This window comes from Musca autumnalis, unplaced genomic scaffold, assembly GCF_047663935.1.
Source record: "Musca autumnalis isolate F117 unplaced genomic scaffold, ASM4766393v1 scaffold_2, whole genome shotgun sequence".
NCBI lineage: Eukaryota > Metazoa > Arthropoda > Insecta > Diptera > Muscidae > Musca > Musca autumnalis.
Window position 1 is genome coordinate 93,295,034 of NW_027411755.1, and position 23,410 is coordinate 93,318,443.

The 23,410-nt window shown below is 34.9% G+C and overlaps 1 protein-coding gene across 7 annotated transcripts in view; it reads right to left on the reverse strand.

The window, feature by feature from the left end:
* The window catches only part of Schip1 (Schwannomin interacting protein 1), a 46,508-nt gene that overhangs the window by 6,752 nt on the left and 16,346 nt on the right, over positions 1 to 23,410 (reverse strand). For all 7 annotated transcript variants that reach the window (XM_073968299.1, XM_073968301.1, XM_073968305.1 and 4 more), the window contains exons 4-6: positions 22,474 to 23,366; positions 21,760 to 22,402; positions 21,605 to 21,693 (exon numbers count right to left, since the gene is read on the reverse strand). In XM_073968299.1, coding sequence (XP_073824400.1) covers positions 21,605 to 21,693; positions 21,760 to 22,402; positions 22,474 to 23,366 — 1,625 coding nt within the window. The remainder of the gene's footprint in view (positions 1 to 21,604; positions 21,694 to 21,759; positions 22,403 to 22,473; positions 23,367 to 23,410) is intronic.

Sequence of the window (23,410 nt, forward strand, 5' to 3'; positions counted from 1 at the left end):
AAACAACATGAAGTAAGCATGTTAGAGTTTCAATAGTTTAGCCGATACTCCCAATAGTTTAGCCGATACTGACCAGAATTTCAGGAATTATGTAAAATTTTCTATATTTTATAGATTTTGATGCCCTATATGGAGTTTTTTCAAGAGATAAGTTCTACTAGTTTAGGGCGGCAATATTCCTAAGGACAACAAGGCCAAATTCCTATTCGTTTCTGAGATAAAGGCCTGATAAATGCCAAAAAGTGTAGATTTAGCCCGGTTTAGATGAGGCCATAAAATCCGAACTGGATCTGACAGGACAAAACCCTACTAGGGCTTTGTAGTCTAAATATGTACTTTCAAAAAATGCATACTAAAAGTTGTTTGCATTTTCAGTGTTGCATAGTGTAATATTCATTCGGATTTGGCATACCTTTTTTAGTAATTTCATATAATTGATATGCCATAAACGTTTTTTTAACAAAATATCAATTCGATTGATATTTACAATTTTATAAAAAAATATTCTATAAATTCAAATTGAATTTTCTGTTTTTATATGGAGTGCCTCATATCCATGCATATGTATTTCTTTAAGAAAAAAATCATCAAGTGCATTTTTGTCTACCTTCCACAAATTTTTCTTCTAAGAAGCAGCAGGGTACAAGCATTCCTACCTACCACTCAACAACAGATACCCACACCCAAACAGATGTACCAATTCATACAATGGTTACTCAAAAGATTTCATTTAGGGTTGGCATTGTATTCTTAGGTAAAAGCGATTGATCAAAGAAAAGAAAAAGAAACCATCTGGAGGACATTTAAGTACTTCTTCCTGCTAAGCTGGTGCGATTAGTTGATGAAAGGAATTGCATCTGATCAAAATTCGAACATGTGTAAATGTATTTGCACATGTGCAGGTATATTAGGGCGGATATGTAAATAGAACAAAAAGATAAGAAACTCTTTCCATATTTTTTTGGAAAATAATAATCAGTCTGTAAAACTGATATTCAACACCCAGACGAAATGATTGAGGTAAAGGTAATCAATATAATGAACGGTGAAGATGATGGAGACTGGAAAAAAGTAACACATTATTTGGAAACAAGCTACAAATATCGCAAACTTCTGTTAAATGAATTCAATTAATCACGTCTTTATATGTTATTAAACGACAGACGTGTCTTTAAACATTGTCGTAAATATCTAAAAGAGCTATCAATTGAGCTCTGTTCCAGAACTAAAAAGTTTTTACAATTTTTACCACTTTTACACATTTTGCGTTCCCGTACACAAAATTTATATGAAAATCGTTTACGACTTTTACCACTTTATAAAGTACGGGAACAGGCCAGATATTAAATAGATGTACATTAGGGCGACCCAAAAAATGACAGAGTTATTTTTTAATTTTTTTTTATTTCATCCAAAAACCTTATATATCAAATTTTATGGCGATCGGTTAACGTTAATCCGTGCCACCAAAGGGATCTTTGTTTCCATAGTAATTTGTATGGGGCCAAAGGTGCATTTTCACGAAAATTCTCTAAAACCCCCATTTATGGTCTAATCGATGAACATTTTTCACCACTTCATTGTTGTGGCTAAAATTCGAATACTACAAAAATTGTGAAAGTCGGATTAGATTTCGATATAGCTATATAGGGCCCAAAATACCTTAAATTGGCCCATCGGAGATATACCAAAATCCGATCCGATTTTCACAATTTCTATGATTCGTTTTTTAGCCACAACAAGAACTGCTAAACAATTTTCATCGAATCGAAACAACGCAAATCGAGGCAACAAAAACCGAGGCATTAGTGTAGACAAAAATACAAAATGGCAATAAATAGTACTTTTGATATTATGTGTACAAACCAGATTTAAACGTTTCCTGATTCAATAAAATTAGCTTCTGTACAGGCTTGAATTTTTGAAATAATAATCAGCATCAGTTTGGAATTCTGTAACAATTTTTTTTAGTTGCCAACAAAAATCGGTAAAATCAAAACGCAAAACTATGAATGTAAAGTATTAATAAAAGTTGTCAACACTCTTGCTATCGGTAGTTACTTTACGACCTGCCGAAAAAAATTTTTAATTATGGAAATTATAAGTATATTAATTTACAGATTTTTGTCGGTAACTCAAAAAACGAATTCAAGTGAAACAAGCAAAATATACAATAACTGTGTACGTTTTTATATTGAGCTTTGCAAACAAATTTTAAAATGATTTAATATTAAAATCAATTTTAGATAAGTCTTACTTATATTAAAAATTTAAATAATAATTCATTTTTCATCCTTAAGGATTTTACACATTTTGTGAATAAGGAAGAAAGGCAAAAAATTGGATCCAGAATTTCGTGAACTATGGTTTTGAAAATAATGAAACGGATTTATTTCGCTCTTGGAATGCAATATTTGACTTGAAACGTGTTTATAGTTCAGATGTTCTTCCTATAATAACAAAATTTTACAGAAGTTAATGGTCTACCTCATTCGCCACACGCAGAAAAATATATGTTAGAAATTTGTTTGGATCCAAACAAATATTTGTTTGGGACTGGTTGCAAACAAATATAAGTATGTTTGGACCCAAACATAATTTGTTTGTGTCCAAACAAATATATGTTTGCAACATTCTGTAACATATCTCAATTTTATTTGTTTGGATACCAACATATTTTTTTTTTTTTTTTGTTAGAATATATTTTTTATTGGTGGAGAGAGGATTTTTGTCAAAGAGAGTAACAACAAGGGCTCTCGCGGATGCGAAATGCTGTTTTATAACAAAGAGCTGTGTGTATGCTGTAATAGGAGACGCAGAAGCTTTGGCCAAACACGTGTGTTTCGTGCTTTGTTGTTCTTAAGCAACAAAGCAACCGAAGAGGAAAAGAAAAAAATTAATGATATTGTTCTTTTTTCAGTTGTCTAAATCAGTGTTCACCAGCGAGCCCGTACTGAGAGCAACTGAGCATACATTACCGCAGGAGGAGGCATTGTGACTCACAAGAGAGCCCATGTGCTCTAAGTGAGCTTAAATTTCTTATCGCTCACAGCCTGTGTAGATGCTAACACGTTGTGAACAACAACATATTTACGCTCATTGAGAGCACAAGAGAGACCCAAAAATGTTCTCTGCCTCACTCTGCATTACCGTGTGTTTTGGATTGAAAGTTACGATAATTTGCTCTCAGTAGCAGCTCGCTGGTGAACTCTGGTCTAAATAAAATCGTTGAGTAAAGACGGTAATGTGAGTGTGTGAGTGTGAGTGAGTGTTTTGTGTTTTCTTAAAGAAATGTCCAATACATTTTATAATTGGACATTTTATAATTGAATCAAAAAGGTAAATGGAATTTTTTTATTGGACAAGGAATAAATCGCATTTATATTGGTAATTACATCAATACATTTGTCATATACATACATACATATGTATGTTTTAAATATGGATGTACATATTTATTACATTTATAATCAATTAATTCCAGATGCCGATTTCCCACTGATGATTTCAACTTTAAGGAAAATGTGTTTTATTTCACAACTAAGGAGAAGCGTTTATCGATGTTTCTATATATTTATTTCTTTTTTAAAAGTGTAACTTTTTATAAGTTATTTTATTCCGTTTTTCTTTTATTAAAGTCTGTTATGTATTTCTTTGGAATTTTTTATGTACCTATGTATCTGTTGTTGCTTATTTCCATGCGTTTCAATAAACAACCACCATTATTTATAAATGTGTGTATATGTTTACATCGAAATTTACGCTCCCTTGCTCTCAGAAAGCGCCCACTGGTACATGTGTTTGTTTTTTGTGGCTTTTCGGTTTGTATTTGTTTGCACCCAAACATATAATTTGTTTGCACCCAAACATATATTTGTTTGCACCCAAACATATATTTGTTTGCAGGACCCAAACATATGTTATGTTTGGGACTGCTTGCAAACAGATATATGTTTGCTGCAAAATATGTTTGGGACATATGGGCCTTTTTTTCAGTCCCAAACATATTTCTAACATATATATTTCTGTGTGTATTAAAGCCGAGTTGCTAATTATTTTTACAAAATGAATTACTTAAAAAATCGCGAAATTTTTATTCACATACATATTTACTTATAAAAAAACTTCCTTATTTAATGTACGGATTTAAAATAAAACAAGTAAGCAAAGGACGGGGCCGACCATGTGATACCCTACACCACTGTCCCTGGGAATTAGCTTATTGTAAGAAATACTTTTTTTGGATTCTGCCACCTTATCACATTAAGCTTGGGACCTACAGTTTTAAAGCCGAGTCCGAACGGCGTGTCCAAAGACACCACTTTTAGAGAAGTTTTATATGGCTGAAATACTCAGAAAATGTCGCCAACATTACTGAGGTGTATTTTGCCACCGTTGAAAGTTTGATGTTACCTCGCCGAGGAATCGAACAGACGATGTTTGTGGAACAATTATGTATATCATTATACATTTCTAATAAAAGTTCCAAAATTGGAAAATTGACATTGGTAGCCTCTTCTGATACATCTATAAATTTTCTTTGAATATCAGGTTCCTTTTTGGAATACACCTAATATAAATAAATACATATATAAGCCCCTGCAAATATACCCAGACGGACATTGCTCGACAGACGGACATTGCTCGACAGACGGACATTGCTCCAATTTTATTGAACAAATGTAAATGCTATATAAAAATTTTCAAAGGGAACATTGTGAGTTTATTGAAGATCTATCGTCCAAAAAAAGTGCAATTGTACCATACATATTGTTTGGAAATGCACGCGATTTTGTGTATTTCGAAAATAGTTCATTGTGGATATATATTGTGATATCAAAAATATATTTTAACCGGTAAAAAACAACTAATAATGAGTAGAAATTCAAACAATTTGCATGCAAACGAATTTATGGCTAGGGTTCCACGTAATATGCAATAATGCTGGGAATTTATCTATCATGGTAGAGACAAATTGTAGCATGGGAAGAAAATGTTGTATTCTACACAAAACCTATTATATATTAGGCAGTAGGCCCGTTAGTTACCCAGGATACACATTATTCCAATTTGCATCAGGGGAAAGGTCAGTAGTTAATTTTCCATATGTAGGCTACTTTGCTGGTACATGGAAGTAAAATATGGACCAAATTTAAAATTTTTATATTTTTCATGCAAAAGTAATGGTTCATTTAACCCACTAGATGAGATCATCATCCAAAATTGTAGGTATGTTCTTCGACCTAAACTCTTACATCGTGCAAAATCTCGTGACTATTGATCTATAACTGCGACCTCTAGCGTGCTTCTGATTACACTACAAACAAATAACTGGATATATTAGGCTGTAACTCTGTTATCTGAGCACGTAAATCAACATAATTGGCATCAATGGAAAGGTCAAGAAATGGCCTTCCTAATTTTTACGTGGGCGGAGTGTATCTTCCAGGAATACATATATAAGCTGTATATTAAAAATTTTCACAATTTTCACACAATAGTTGTGGTCCATTTAACCCGCTAAATATTATAGTGTTGGGCAATCTCGTTCATTGAGCGGATCGATCTTTTTCATTCCGTTCACCAAAAAGATCCGGGTCGTTTACTTCGTTCGTTGGCTCTTTTTCGTTCAACAATACATTTGACTTTATTATTTTCTTTTGATGTCGTTCGTTCTCTGCTGCATATGACTGTCTCTCTTTTCACCGAATCGTTCTTTTGAAAATGTTCGTTCACGAATGACACATTGTGTGATAATGGGGGTGGTTTTGTTTCTGAACGTAGTGGTGGTGGTTTTGACATGAAAGAACCAGATGAACGAATGATGCAAAAGAAAGATATGACCGAGATGTGCTACTGAACGAGGTGAGTTACTGAGCGAGAGTAGCTCTCTGAATCATTGTTTGTTTTGTGTGGAAATTTTGCTGTTTGCGCTAACGCAGCGTTTGTTTAGAGCAGCGTCGCCCATAATATTTCCATTAATACTACAGCATATGTGTATGCATTGGTGAAAAAAAAACAACAACCACATGATATTCATCGTTTGTTTATTTACACGTACACCATACGTGAGAGAGAGAAGCAAATGCAAAAACAACTCAGTGGGTGCCCTCACTATACTTCTTTGCAAAGACAGCGCGTCTCTGGTTTAGAGTTTGACTGCAAAACCAATGCTGCTAATTTTGTAAGCAGCAGTGACTCGTCCATCGGGGATCTAAATGAACGATAAAAAAGAATGGGCTGGATACGGATCCGTTCGTTCTTTTCACGGAATCGTTCCTTTGAGCCGGTTCGTTCATGAACGACGCAACTCTAAAATATTATCTGATCACTATCTCATAGCTCATTTACACTAGCCATAAATCCTCCACTGGATTTAATAAATCCAGTACAAAGCTCATTGCATTTAGATATACATTTTGGAGGATATAAATGGCAGTCCGCTGTTTTTTGTTCATAGAACAATTACCAAGATAGATGCTTCAGCCCATCTGATCGAATTTGAAACGTCAAAAGAATTTTTTGTAAATTGAATTCGTCTCAATAAACATACGTCAAATTGCAAATTTATTGTTTTATACTGAAAATGTTAGCACATTATGCTACTAATGCTAACTAAAGAGCAAATAAAGAATTATTTTATTGCAGTTTGCCCATCTAAAATAAAATAATAATAAATAAACGAATTATTTTATCGCTTAGACATCGTAAATATTAGTCTTAGTTGATTAAAATCAACTTTGTACATCAAAACAGATTTAATTTTTCCGCCTTGTTTACAAATTTTTACATTTAAAATTATTTTTAGTGTACCAATTCGCCGATGCATCTACCTTGTTTCTTGTGCCAGCTTGCAACTTTTTGTATTTTCTAGCAACGTGTTGCAAAAAACAGAGTTGTATACGAGGATTTATGCCAGATTTAAAACAAATCCACTCAAGACGAGGATTTATTTTTGTATGGGAAATCTGGTAGATGTGGCTGGATTTAGCAAATAAAACCTGATAATGTGCTAAATCCGGCTAATGAAGTCATATCTAAATGGGATATCAGATTGCAAGCTTCTTCTTTGTCATCTTACTTTAGTTAAAATTTCGAGGCGATCGGACCATTTTTGCGACCTACAGAGCAGCTACAAAATCGGATAAAAATTATGTATTTGGTCAATTTCACTCGCTAAAAATTTCACGATCATCACCAATAACAATAAGTGTCTATTCTGAACCCGACCACCATGCAAAATTTCGTGACGATCGGTCCATAATTGCGGCCTGGAGTTTGATTACAATTTATAATGGACAGACGGACGGACGGACACACATCTCAAAATCGCTTTATCTCGTCGAGATATGAAGATTGGTATACCACATTGGGGGTCTACGACCGATATTTCGCGGTGTTACATGAATTTTTCCCAAAACAAACTTATAATACCCTTTCCACATAGTGGTGTAGGGTATAAATATTGTTACGAATGTAACTGATAGGTTTAAGTTAGTTTAGTTTAATTTCCGTTAATTTAAAAATTTGAATTGTAACGTAAAGTTTTTATTACGCAGTTACTTTATTTAAGCAACAACAACTACCATGTAGAACTCTCTTCATTATTCTAGATGTTACTTTACCTTTCATTAATGTGCTTTTATTTTGTTTTGGCATAGTCATGTAATTATTGTTTAGTTTGTCACTTCTTTATTTCTTGCATCTGTTTGTTGTTGTAGTTACGTCATTACTGTGCTTGTCTTCCAATTGTATTCCCCCCATGTATGTATGTGAGTATGGTTGTTCGCTTAGTGCGAATGTGCGTCTGTGTGTTCGCTGCACAGATTCGAGGTGTTGCCATATGTGTTCTAGAGGACTCTAGAACAAATGTGTTCTTCTTTGACACAGCGGTGCCGAAGTTTTTCGGCAATTTACACACATACGACCCGAATGCATAGAAAAAGCGTACGAAAAAGAGATAATGTTTTGATTTGTTTTTGTTTTGTAGCGTGCGTGCATAAAAACACACTAACACACAGTCATAAGTTGCCAATAGTTTGAACACATTCACATTTTGGGCTGTTCTCTTTTTGGTCACGTCTGCTCTAGAACAGGGAGACTTTGGGGTATAAATACAGGGGAACTGACAATGACGAGTGAGTTGTGTTTTAAGCGTTGAACTGAACAGATCGGTTAAATAAGAGCTGCGTGCTAACTAGAGACTTGCTGTGTGCTTTGTAATTAAAGTCGGTTCTGAATAAGTGTAATAAAGTAAATAAAGCATTGTAGAAACGTAATCTAAAACGAACCCTGTTTTATTTGGTACAAATCGTATCGGGGAATAAAACAACGTCTACACGGAGATTAGTTAAATCTAATTCCGTAACAATATGTTTAATAACTTGAATATCCATTCCTTTTAATAAAAAATATACTTACATATATCTAAATTTGCGTAATTTTATTTTTGACTATATTTATACCTTACTCCACAATGTGGGAAGGGTATAAAAAGTTTGTTTTGCTAAAAATTCATGTAACACCGCGAAATATTCGTCGTAGACCCCCAATGTGGTATACCAATTTTCATATCTCGACGAGATAAAGCGATACAGCGATGTGTGTCCGTCTGTCCATTATAAATTGTAATCAAACTCCAGGCCGCAATTATGTACCGATCGTCACGAAATTTGGTATGGAGGTCGGTTTCACATCAGAATAGATCGCTATTTTTATTGGTGATGATCGTGAAATATTTAGCGGGTGAAATGGACCAAAAACAAAATTTTTACCCGATTTTGTAGCTGTTCTGTAGATCGCAATAGTTGTCGAATCGACGGAAAATTTTGAATTAGGTTTGAGTTCATGACAATCTTAGAAGATGATCAGATAATATTTAGCAGGTTAAATGGACCAAAACTTTTGTGTGAAAATTTTAAAAAATTAAATGTACAGACCGTATCTTTATTCTTGGAGACCCATTTCAGTCCAGTAAGTTACATTTGGAAGAGGAACTCTTAACCTTTCCATTGATGTCAATTATGTTGACGTAGGTGGTCAGATGTCAGAGTTACAGTGTATTATAATCACGAAAATGTCGTAGTTATAGATCAATGGTAACAAAATTTTGCACGAGGTAAGAGTTTAGGTCAATGAAGATACCAATAATTTTGGGTGATGATTGAATGGTGTTTAGTGTGTGAAATTGGTCATAACTTTTGTGGGAAAAATATTTAAATTCAAGCTTTAGTCCATATTTCAATTACTTGAGGTATATTTCTGCCAACTAGCTTATATAGACAAAATTAACTCTTGATATAATGCAGCGGTTTGATAACGGAACTGCTTCCTAATATATAGGTGGGTTCCTTAGTTTTTTGTTGTGTGTAAAAACCTACATTTTTATTTTATGCTACAAAATTTCGCTTTCATTATAAAGAAATTGACGCTATCATGGTAGAGAAACCACGACAGAGAAATTCCACGCTTTTATATTGAAGGAAATCGGAATAATCTAGGTGATACTTAGGGTATTTAAATTTCTGTATAATTTTGCTCAAACATAATGTTATACCTCGAAATTTTGGTGCCTTAAGTATAGCGATCCTAATATTTCGAGTAAATAAAACATGTTAAGATATATAAACTATAACGATTACGACTGTCACACATGGTTAAAACAACTCATTCGTAAATTCTTAGTCCTGAATTTGACGGAAAAGATCATTCCATTTCTTAATAATAAGTATCATGTCCTACACCCCAGTGTGTTGAGGGCACTATGTTTATTTTACCAAAACAAAAAAACATGTAACATGTAATACCTCGAAATATTGGTTCCAGACACACATTTGGTGGTACCGATTTTCATATAATTTGTGTAGAGTGCGCAATTTAGCTCTTGGGCCTTCTAGTAAGGACAATGTACAATGGACGGCAGCAACAAGTCGCAATCAGATATAGTGGCCAGATATAGTGGTATAGGGTATCACATGGTCAGTCCCGTCCGTCTATAGTCGTTTCTTACTTGTTAAAGAAATATATTTTTCTTCCATCCGACAAATTGTCATTATATGATTGTAAAGAAATTGACGGAATCGTGACAGAGAATATCCTAGATTTCCATTTATCTACAGCGTCTTAATGTTTTTATTATACCCTACACCACACAGTGGTAAGGGGTATTATGTCTTTGTGCATTTGTATGTAACATACAAAAGGAAACGAAATAGACCCATAGTTCCCTTTGGGGATATACATATAATCACTTTCTGAGTCGATTTATGCATGGCCGTCCGTCTGTCTGTCTGTCCGTCTGTCCATGTATTTTTGTTCGCAACGTACAGGTCGCATTTTTTGTCCGATTCAGCTGAAAATTGGGGACTACAACTTTTTTAGCCATAGGAAAAACGCTATTGCTTTTGGTGAAAATCGGTTCAGATTTGGATATAGCTCCCATATATATTTTCGCCCGATTTCACGTATTTGCTGCACCAAACACGCTATATACGTCCAATTTTGATGAAATTTTGAATGTGTGACTGAATTTGGTCTAAAAATAAATGTGTCAAATTATATAGATATCGGGTCAGATTTGGATATAGCTCCCATATATATTTTCGGCCGATTTCACGTATTTTCTGTAACACACACGCTATATATGTCCGATTTCGATGAAATTTGGAATGTGTGACTGAATTTGGTCTAAAAGTAAATGTGCCAAATTATATCGAAATCGGTTCAGATTTGGATATAGCTCCCATATATATGTTCGACCGATTTCACGTATGTGATGTACCAATCACGCTATATACGTCCGATTTTAATGAAATTTGGAATGTTTGACTGAATTTGGTATAGAAATAAGTGTGCTAAATTATATAGAAATCGGTTCAGATTTGGATATAGCTCCCATATATATTTTCGGCCGATTTCACGTATTTTCTGTACCAATCACGCTATATATTTCCGATTTCGATGAAATTTGGAATGTGTGACTGAATTCAGTCTAGAAATAAATGTGACAAATTATATCGAAATCGGTTCAGATTTGGATATAGCACCCATATATATTTTCGGCCGATTTCGCGTATTTGCTGCTCCAAACACGCTATATAAGTCGGATTTCAATGATATTTGGAATGTGTGACTGAATTCGGTCTGGAAATAAATGTGCCAAATTATATCAAAATCGGTTTAGATCTGGATATAGCTCCGATTTATATTTTACATATTCACAGTGGTGTAGGGTATCATATAGTCGGCCCCGCCCGACTTTGATCCTTTCTTTACTGGTGCTACTTTTGATTTTATTCAATAGTAAATGTTGGCCCACCTGGAACGTCGGCCCGTATGTTCATTATAAATTGTTATGAATCTTCAGAACTCAATCATATATCAATCGTTAAACAATTTCGCATGGAATTCGGGACCTTATGACAAGGACGAACCCTACTTTTAGATATTGCTCACGAGATATTTAGTGAGTCAAACGGACTATACATCTTGTGTGAAACATTTCAAACTGTATATTATAGTTCTGTGGAACTAAATTATATGAAAGAGGAACTTTTGACCCTCAACGTGAAGTATGTGGTCGGTCTTGCATACAAATGATGTCAACAATGTGGTCGATATGGTATAGAGTCAACATTTTCCTATATTGATCACAATTGCCGCTAATATATTGATCACATACCATCTGAAATTTAATTTAAAGTACACGCAATTATTTATATCTTGCCTGTATCTTAACCTGTATGAGGATCTACTGTTTTTCCAATATAATTTCAAGTCTCTTTAAAAAAGGCCCCTTCCGACTATAGTCTTTTCTTACTTGTTTTAAAAAGATTTGACGATTTTTATTTTATTTGTTGTCATTTTGACGATTTTTCATAAAAATCATCTGGGGAGAACGTTTTGTAGCCTCAAAGAAGACTAAATACCAATTTTTAGATATTCCGATAAGATAATGTGGCTAAAAACTTTAAAATATCGATAATCGGGAGGGTTCTATGGGGCTGCTATATCAAAACGTGGACCGATTTTCAATACCATTATCACCAGCGCATTTGGTATTGATATAAGGCCCAGACGATCTACTTTCATTATCAGGTTCTCTCTTCTAGCGGAGATATCCGGCTAGGAATTTAAATTCCACAATATGGAAATTGGGATACCTGTGCGTATTTTTCTATATCTCTAGTATTTGATTGGCGCCCAACCAAAGCTGGCATATTCGTCATTACAATTCAAAGAAAAAATTACAAAATGGGATGTATTACTGACCTATCCCAACCTTATTTGTATCACTGCAAAGTTTATCTTTTCTTCTTCCATTGACAAGCTTTTTTTTGGAATATCCCTTCTAAAAGTGGATGTATTCGTATAAGAATAAAACGTTGACTTTTTCCCATAAGTTTTTTGTTCATTCGGATCCCTGAATATTATCCGACCATCACCACAATCAATAGGCTTCTTCCCCTCTGAGGGTTCCCAACCTCCAAAATATGGGGACAATTATAATGTGCCTAAAAGTTTAAAAATCGGGTCGTTCTATGAGGCTATACGCCCAACGAAGATTTAATACAAAGTTTGATCTATTTTGGTTGAATATTTTAACTAAAAGCTTCAAAAATCCCATAAATCGGTAGGTACCTGAAAATGTGGACCTACAATAACAATTATCGACAGGAAAGTTTTATATCTCCAACAGACACTAAATACAAATTTTAGAATAATGTGGCTTAAAGTTTCAAAATTCTCAAAATCGGGAGGTACGTCCTTTGGTGGCTATATCAAAACATAAACCGATATTACCCATTATCATTCATGTCTCACTCCACTCAATATCCATTTACCTAAAATGTGTAAATATCCCAGCAAAAATTCGGATCCGTTAGTCATTATGTAATACATTACAAAGCAATGTAAACAAAAATAACTGCTTATATGTATTACTCCTTACAATGTTACGAGTACGGTGGCACAAATCCGAGGGTTGTGTGTTCAACACTCACCGTCGGCCGGTAAGAACAGTTAGTGATGCACATGCAAGCACATGTAAGCGTTTAAACAACCCTTAATGTTCGTATTCGTGGTGTATAGTTGTACTGAAGTAAAATGGAACAATTAGTTTCATTTCGTTTATGAAGTAGACTAAAGACCAAATTCCAGAAATTGCGGTAAAACAATGTGGCTAATCTTCAAAACACCGAAAATAGGAGGTACCGTTCAATGGGGGCTATATGAAGGCATGGACCTATAAGGACAAATTTAAAGGAGAATGTTGAATACCCCCAACGAAGACTAAATACCAAATTTCAGCCATTTCGATGGAATATTGAGGCCACAAACTTCAAAATACCGAAATTCGGGAGGTACCGTTCTATAGGGGCCATATTAAGGAGTGGATCAGTACCGACAAATTTCTGGGGGAAAGTTTTATACCCCCATCGAAGACTAAATACCAAAGTTTAGTAATTTCGGAGGAATATGCCACAAACTTCAAAATACCGAAATTCGGGAGGTACCGTTCTATGGGGGCTATATGAAGGCGCGGACCTATACCGACAAATTTCATGTAGAAGGTGTTATACCCCAAATGAAGACTACATACCAAATTTCAGCCATTTCGGTAGCATCTTGAGGCCAAAACCTTCAAAATACCGTAAAGCGGGAGGTACTGTTCTATGGGGGCTGTATGAAGGCGTGGACCTATACCGACGAATTTTATATGGGAAGTTTTATGGCCCAATTGAAGACTAAATACCAAACTTCACAACGTTCAAAATACCCAAAATCGCGAGGTATCGTTCTATGGGGGCTGTATGAAGGCGCAAACCTATACCGATACATTTCTGGGTGAAAGTTTTATTCCCCCAAGGAAGACCAAGTACCAAAATGATAATGAGGCTAAAGCCTTCAAAATACTGAAATTCGGGTGGTACCGTTTTATGGGGCTATATCAAAACGTGGACGGATATAGCCCATTTCCAATATCAAACATCCTATCTTTAAAATAGCGAGCTGTAACTTGGTTTTTACGGATTAGAATTTCACCCTGATCAAGAATATATACATATGTATATACGATGAATATTTCGATGGTGGAGGGTGTAAATATGAATTGTGTTCAAATTAAAAAAATTCCCTCCTCAACAGTTCTAAAAATAGAAAAACATATGCCTTAAAAAATAAAATTTTTGATGATACGTCGGGGTTTTGGATAAAGTTTAAACTCAGTTATTAGAAAGTTGGGAACATCTAATTCCCTAATAATTGCGTTTAAACTTTTTCAAAAACCCTGATGTATCCAAAAATGATAGTTTTTTATCTCTCCTCAAAAATTGTATTTTTTAAGATACGAGGTTGAGGAAGTGAGGCATCGATATGCTTTCAGCTTATTTGTCTACTTCCAGTCGCCATAAAATAACAAGTTAGTGATCGTAGAATAACTAGTTATCAGTGCGACATGCCCTTGTTAAAATAATGGGTTATTAGGGTTTTTTCTAAGTAGTTACGACTACCAATGATTACAATAAAAAAACCCATTATTTAGTAAGGATTTTTTTGCTAGGTTTGTTACATTATGTATGTATGTATGTTATATTATTATGGGTGCCACCGTGCTGCAATGGTGTGCTCAATGAACTAGAAAAGTGTATAAAAATTTTGTTGGAGAGGTATTGACAATTTAGTCATACAAACACATTTTTACAACGATATTTCTATAATTTCGTATTATGCTCTTATACGTATAATATTTTGGAGCATTCCCGAACGAAATTTTAAGTTTAGTGAGACCTTTGATTGAAAAAAAAAAAAAAACAAAAACTTCCACTGTGGGGCACTATGAACAAAAACTTTATAAAAAATTCCAGAATTTCTTTTCAATGTCAGATAATTAGTTGTTCAAGTTTTCTGTACCTCTTCCATCCAATTTCCCGCCGTATTATTGACTATCGATGTAAATAATTCCACTGTATCGACACTTTCGTTCTCATCATAACAAAGGGTATACAAATCGAAGACAAATCGGGAATCCTTTTTATAATGACGTCGTGAGTGATATTTCAGCGAATCGCCAACATTTGCCACTTCTTCGTGGTGCAAGTCATTATTATTGGCGCTGATGTTGTTGTTGTTAGTAGTGGCAATGGTGGTCATGGTCATAGCATATGATTGCGTGTGTGACGTTATTAATGGTATATCACAGATATGTACATATGTAGACTAAAACTAAAACAATCACTTGTCACAAATTTTCAGTTTATTTCATTAAGCTCATCTTTGACATTTTGTTTGCTAAAAAATCGAATAAAAACTTTATATTCACAACCGAAATTAATTTTGGTTTTTGTTATTATTGTCGGTAAACAACAACAACGTTAATGCACAATTGCCACTCTCTTTAAGTCCCTCTTTTGTTGTAAAAATGCTTAGTTGACTTGACCAAGGGTCGCGGACGGTAGGAGGAAAAATCCGCTTTCGGGCCAATTGTGTAATGAAGTCAATTTACAATTATTATGCCGAGTGTAAAGTGGGGTTATTGTTATGTGTGTATTTGAAGCTTTTCAATTTTTTGTTGTTGTTGGATTATGAATCAACCTGCAAGCCAAAATACAACAAAGAAATAATACTCGTCCGATGCACGAATTTTTAATAACCGAATTTTTATTTTACTCTACGCCACAACCGCCACACTGAGAGTTTATGGCCTGAACTTCAAATTACTACTGACTGAAACATTCAGCATTTGTACACAATGTAATTGAACACGAATTTTTTTTAAAGCAGACATAATGATGATGATGAAAACAGTAAAAGGCATGGTGAGCTAGCACCACAGCTATACGGCAGTAAAATAGCCGAAAAAGAGCTTTATTTGTTCCCATATTGAATGAGCGTACTATCTTTAGAGTAAACGTCTGAGTAAGTTAGGAATTGATTTCAAAGTTGATCTGGTTGGTTGCTTGCTTGCCTGGTCGGCTAATTAACCAAACTGAAGCTGTCAAATCCATGTAGTTGTAGCTGGAGTCAGTAAGTCTTCTCTTTGCAATGCAGCAAAACCTAAAACTGGATGATGGTACCGCGTGTCTGACGATCATTGTTCATACTGCATACATACATACGTATGTATGTATGTCGTATTAACATGGCTTTAAACGAAAGTAAGGTAGTACATTATATTAAACAAAACAAAAGCCATAAACAATCAACTGAGTGGTACTGGTAGGAGCTCACACAAGTTTGTATTTGAAATGTTTGTATAGATGTACATTAGGTCATATTGCACGGATGGTTGTTGTTGTACATGGTATATATACAACACCAACATATATATGTACGTATGAGTAATCACTCTTAAAATAAAATAGAATGTAGGGAGTGGTAAATAAGTTCTTTTAGGAAAATTAACTCATTAAACCAACAATCCTAGTTGCTAGTTTTGTCTACCAGAAAGTAAGATAAAAGAGCGTAATTCAGCACCATTTTTGTATATAGAGAAGTAAAAAATGTTGACAGTTTTTGGAACGCTTTTGTTGCATAAAAGTCCAGGGCCACACTAGAGTAATTTCACTGAAATTTTGACATGAAATTATGCGTCTCTAGATCGAGTTCCATAGTAGAGTAAAATCATGAAATTGCTGTAGTGGGGAATTCGACCTAAGAACACCTAATTTCATGAAATTTTTTAATGAAATTCACTTTAGTGTGGACCGGGACAAACTGGCAAAATAGTACTAGATAGTATTATCTTGGAGATTCTGCAATACGACTTAAATTAGGAGTATAATTTTTAAATAGTCACATATGAGATAAAAACGTATTTAAAGGACTTTAGTCATAAATGTAGCATATTTTGATATCAAATTCCAATTTTTTCTCTCCGCGATCAGAAAACATCGGTGAAAAATTAAACAGAAAATCCCTTTTAATATTTTATGCAATTTTGTCTTATGTAAGAAATTAATTAAAAACTCATCAAAATGACGATATATCAAATTCGGCAACACTGCATAGACCCCATATATGCATACCTAGATACGTCCAGATTTATGGATTCCATAGATTTTTCTGTAGTTTGGTACATATTTTGAATTCTGATTGGTAATCAACGATCCTGCGAAATATTATCTATGGAGGCACAGTTTATGATGTGCCCCCTATAAGTGTACCCTGTTTATTTTATTAAATAGGTACTGCCCAGTTTTAAAATTTCAATTTTAATTTTGTAAATCGGCATTTGGGCCTTTCATATAGCAAAACATTAAGATCGGTTAAAGCTTTGGGTGCCACCGTGGTGCAATGATATGCACACCCGCCTTGCACGCTAAAGGTCGTGGGTTCGATTCACAGGCCAGACAGCATCAACATTTTCAACTTCTCTACAAGTGATGTCTTAGGACACGCCGTTCGGACTCGGCAATAACAGTAGGTCCCATATCATTGAGCTAATATGAATCGGGGTGCACTCATTGATATGGGAGAAGTCTCCCCCAGCCAGCATTTTTTGAAAATTTTAATCAAATTCGAGTCTTTTTTGATTCGACTACACGATTAAAAAGCTGGAATATGAGCTCATTTTCTGATCATAAATGACTCCTTTGTCGGGAGGAAAACGTAACTTCAGGCGACTCTTCTAAACAAATCACAAATGCGTCTTCCTTGAGTCGTTTTTGATGGTATATAAAGTCTATTTCGAGTCGTATTTCAATCACTTATTGGTGATTTGTTGAATAATTTGGGACTCTTTTACAGTCATGTTTATAATCGTTTATGCGTCTTTAGGGAGTCATATATCAGTCTTTTTATTACACGAAATAAATTAAAAGAATTTTCTTTTTATTCTTTTTTGTTTTTTGTTTCTTTCCTTTATTTTGTTGTCTTTTCTGCTTGTTATTTCTTTTAATTATCCTTTATATTGCGCGGTGGTTAGTATACTGCTTCTTCATTTCCCTTGGCAAAACCTGAACATGTGTTTGTCTATACTCTTAATATTATACGTTACATTTATATCAAAGTTTTGTAGAAAGTGTATATGGGAATTATTATCAAACAAACAAAAATAAAAGAAAACAATCAATTTTAATCACCTAACTGTTCAAAATATGATGAGAAGATACATAATTATAGTCACTTTTCAAACACCTGCACGACCCTTTTTTGATTAAGCATTTTTCAATCTTCCAGATGATCAAAATGTGACAATAAATAACAAAAAAATGGTCACATTTTAAACACCTGAACGATTTATTTGTGATTGCTACACATTTTTAATCATTATAGGGAGTCACTTTCGAGTCCCTTTCTGTTCATACAAGCGACTTAATCAATTTTTGATCACCAAAAGGACTCTAAAAAGACTCCTCAATGTGATTTTTGAAAAAACAGTCTTCCAAATGCTAGCTGGGAAAGAGTTCAATATATGTTATATGTGGAGGTATCGTTACGATTTGGATTTCGCCCACAGTGCGTCCGGCCGAACTTATTATACCCTTCACCACGAACTGTATTAAAGTAAATAGAAACCATTAGTTTCCTTTCGTTTATAAAAGTACTAAGGTCTTCCTGTTAATCCTTGCAGGGACAGAGCATATTAACTGATAATACTCCCTTTAAAAGAGCTCAAGTGGGGCGCACAGTGGTGAACATGCAGGTCTAGCGTGCAGAAAATAAAAGTCCTTATGTTATTGTATGTTTATCCATAATTATGATAATAATAGCTTCCGATTTACAATTTTACTTCATTTGTTGATATATTTGGTAAATTTATATTTTTTATGTTATTTTGGTATAACTCCCAAAGAACGATAACGCCTTATTTTTTAAATTTTGAGGTTTTTGGCCTCATTATCCAACTCAAATGGCTGAAATTTGGCATTTAGTTATCATTGGTGGTATAAAATATTCCGACAGAGAATTGTCAGCACATGTCCACTTTTTGACATAACCTCCTTAGAACGGTACAGTCCGATTTTCGGTATTTTTAAAATTTCACCCATTTATTAAAAAAAATCAAACATATTATTTCAAAAACAACCCATTCTGCACTTTTTAGTAATAAAAACGTGTTTTTAACTGTGTATTTGGAGACACATCACTGCATTAATTTCCCTAATTCCACCCATATCGTAGGAACCATAGGACGTACTTTTTTGGTGTTGTATTTTCTTATCTGTTATGCTGCGATCAATTCCAAGTGATATCTGATATGTTTTATCAAAAAATTTACCATACTCGTAGTTTTAGTTGAACCAAACTTAAATAAAGCTCGCTAGCAGAAAATATCTAAATTAAAATAATTTATGCGATATATCAAACATATAAAAGATTCCACAATAATATATTCACAGAATGCACACGTCTATAGCAATTTTGCAGCTAAAAAATTTCATCGTTAACGTTTGAAAAAATATCTGTGTAATGTACCGTTATTCCGTTCTGACTAATTATTATATATGCCGTTAAGTACAGTCAACACTCTAGTTCAATACTGTACTAATGTTTCATAGTTCCTTTCAAGTCCATTTTTTTATTTTCTGCACGCTATATCAGCAATAATGAGGCTAAAATCTTCAAAATATTGATAATCGGGAGGTACTGTTCTATGGGGGCTATATCAAAACGTGGACCTACACCCAAAATACTTAGTTGGAATATTTCATACCTCTGCTGAAGACTAACCAGCAAATTTCAGTAATTTCGGTTGGTTATTATGACTAAAACTTTAAAATACTGAAAATAGAGAGGTACGGTTCTATGGGTATATCAAAACTTGGACCGACCATCCCAGCTTTTTTGTCCTGGAGTTTGTAAGTCAATAATAGGTATGTGTACCAAAATTGATGCAACTACAACAGTTAATATGAACTCGCGACATAGTGCGGCGTGTCTTGTGACACCATTTGTAGAGAAGTTTTACATGGCTGAAATACTCAGGAAATGTTGCCAACATTACTGAGAGGTATTTTTGCCACCGTTGAAAATTTTGGATGTTGCCTGGCCGGGGAATCGAGCCCACGACCTTCAGCGTGCAAGGCGGGTGTGCGTACAATTGCACCAGGGTGGCGCCCAACCGTTCTGTAGTGGCTATGTTTATCAAAACATGAAGCTGTACTGACAAATTTCGGGAGAAAAGTTGTATACCACCATCAAAGACTTAATGCAAAATTTCGTCTATTTAGGTTTTATAATGACGCTGAAACCTTCAAAATACCGAAAATCGGGGGCTATATCAAAACGTCTTCACAAATTATTAAGCTCTATCTTAAATATCGCGAACTTTTCCTTGATTTCAACAGACGGACGCTGTTTACTTGAAACATTTAATAGAAATGCCGTTTCATTATGGATGGATATGGATATGGATGGATATTACACATTCATGCACTTAATTTATATAATCATATATTTAATTAAGTATGTTAATCATGGGCGTAGCCAGGAATTCTTTTTGGTCGTTCTAGGGGGTGTCAATGGTTGCTTTTTTGTAATATTTATAATCTTTACATACAAATGAACTGTTTTCTAGGATCTAGAGTGTGTAGCTGCCCCTCCATAGCTATTCCTGGCTACGCCCATGATGTATATATTTCCTTCGACTGCGAAACAGTACGATATTTACTGCTCCGACTGTGGTTTTTTGTTGGAACATGTAAAATTAATCTAGCATATATTACCTTTATATGAATTGATGTTGTCGCAAATACACATCCTAATTACACCATGATACTGACATTATTCTTAATGCAAGTGATTTTATAGTTCAAGAATGTTCCCCCTTTGTTACAAGTTATATAAAACATAAAAGACTTCATATTTCCTCATAAATCACAAAAAACACATGTGTATATATTACCGATGCGAAATTTTTTAGTGAACCGACTAGTGGTACTCTTCGATATTTTAGTGAACCGATCAGTGGTACACTACGATTTTCGTTGTCATCTGGTACGGTACACTAAAATACTTTTTAGTGGTTGTGCTCCGGTACGGTACACTAAAAAATTGTTTAGTGATACCTGGAGCGGTACGTTATTTTAGTGTACTCTTTATTTTCGAACACTGGTTTTTACTTTTTGTTTTTTATGCAAGTCCACCCCTCCGTCCGTCTGTGGCAATCACAAAAATTGAGATTGGGCGCTGAAATTTTGGAAAGATCGGTCTTTTGTTTGGGAGCAGGTTAAGTTCAATATCGGAATATGTATCATTTTGGTATAGCTCCCATATAACGGTAATGTCCGATTTCAGTTATTTTTACGATTTTAGCTACGTTTTCAGACCGAATTACCTATAAATTGGCATTTTGGGCGCCCAGTGATCAAGAAACTTCTCCACTAAAAATGATGGTCGTATGTCCACTTTTTGTTCTAGCCCCCATATAACGATACCGCTCGATTTCAGGTATTTTTTAAGTCAATTCTGTAATTCTGATTTTATTCAGCTTCTGAAGATATTAAAAAAAAACTCATTGCAGATATTGAATTCATTTGGACGTGTATTTATATGTTAAAATTCCAAGAGATTAATATTTTAGGTTATTACCAGTGAGGGGCATGAGCAAATGCTAAGAATTGTTAGTCACCTAACGAAATTACGAATCATAGATTATACAAACCTGTCTCTCTATCTCTTTTGCCATTTTTAAATGTTGTTGTAGCTGCTCCATATCAATTTCTGTTCCGATTTTATAGGCATCAAAAAGTTCTAAGGGAGTTACCACAAAAGATAGTAAAAATTGATAGACTCTAATTTTTTTTAGATTCATCTTACCTAATGCGCTTGGTGATATCAGATCCGTACTGTTGCGGGAACCTCGATCTTTGACAGAATTCTTTAGATGCTGGGCCCACGATGACAGTTTTGCATACTTGCTATTGCTTAAAATCTCTTCCTTGTCGCTGATCAACTGTTGATATTTGTGCAGTTCGGCTTCTTCTCTTTTGCGATTCGAACTACTGTCAGATTTGTCATGTTTGCCGTTTCGTTTTGGATGAAATATACGACTGGCAATGCTTGGTTTGGAATGTGTAATCTTCTGTATTTTTGTCGTCGTTTTGTCGTTGTGGTTTGTGGGTTTTTTAGCTGATCGTGTTTGTTGACAACGTTTGTACTCAATGGCCACAGGAGGCAATTGGCGATCATCGTAGGAAGATTTTTGGTATTTCGGTTTTCGACGATTTTCAGAGGGATTGGATGACGACAATTGTTGTTCCATACTGGAATCTTCCGTCGTCTGTTTGGTAGTCATTTCGTCATTTTGCGTAGGCATTGGAATGTCAACAGCATTATCATCGGCCAAATCTGGTATTGTGGTTCTGTGTCTTTCATTCTCCTCGGTCTGCTTATTAAAGGCATCTAAATACTTACTAGAGTCAATTTGATCCTTTACCTGGGATAAGGCTGCATCAGAAATCTAGAAAATATATATACACCAAAGTAAAGAGAATTTGCGGAAAACAGAATAAGTTCATGCAGCTACCCTACCTTATCACCGTCTTCCATTAAAGTCAGTGTATTATCTTGGGTATCTACCAAACGGCGATAGCCACTGACAAGCAGTCCAAACTCTCTTTCAACTTCCTGACCAAAATCTCCGATAATATCAACAGGCGTAAGACCGAAAGACATTTCATCTTTCAGCTCAGCAGTGCGAGTATTGAAGCCATTGTGAACTTGATGATGAATAGCCACGGTAAGTGGTGGCCGTGATTGATCTATGATGGTCTCTTTGATACTATGGGGACTAACACCTCTCAAGAGATCGGGTCTGTTCTCCTTCTTGAACTGAGTTTCTACTTGTTGGTGGTGATTCTTGATCAGAATGTCGGGTGTTATTGAGACTGGCATCTGATCATTTTGACAGCCGTTATTCTGCTCAGCTTCCAGAAGTGACAACTTGCTTTGTACACCATCTTGCAGATCGGTAAGATTGAATGGATTATTATCCGAGTGATGTTTGTTACGATTGGCATCGTCATCATCGAATGAGGGTCGATGTCCTTTGTCACAATCCACCAAATAGAAATCACCATCTTCTTCGTGAATATAGTCAAAATTTTCGTGACGATGATTGGGATACCCATCTGGGTTCATGGTTATAGACTGTGTCGTATTATTATTGAAGTTGTTCAACTCTATTTGAGATCTATCCTCAGTTAGGCTATCGAAACTATCTGCACTCAAATCCATTTCATATTCCGACATATCACTCTCAAATGAGTCGGAAGGAGAGCTTGTTACAAAATGCTCCGACAGCGTATGGGCCAAGTGCTGGAATCCCGGATAATTGGGATTGATTATGCCTCTGGGGAAAAAGGAATGTTTTTGGGTGTGCAAAGATATCGTTGACGATGAGGCAGATGTCAGAAAATCTTCGTCTAAAAAAGGCCAAAACATAAATTAAAATAAACCAATCAGGGCA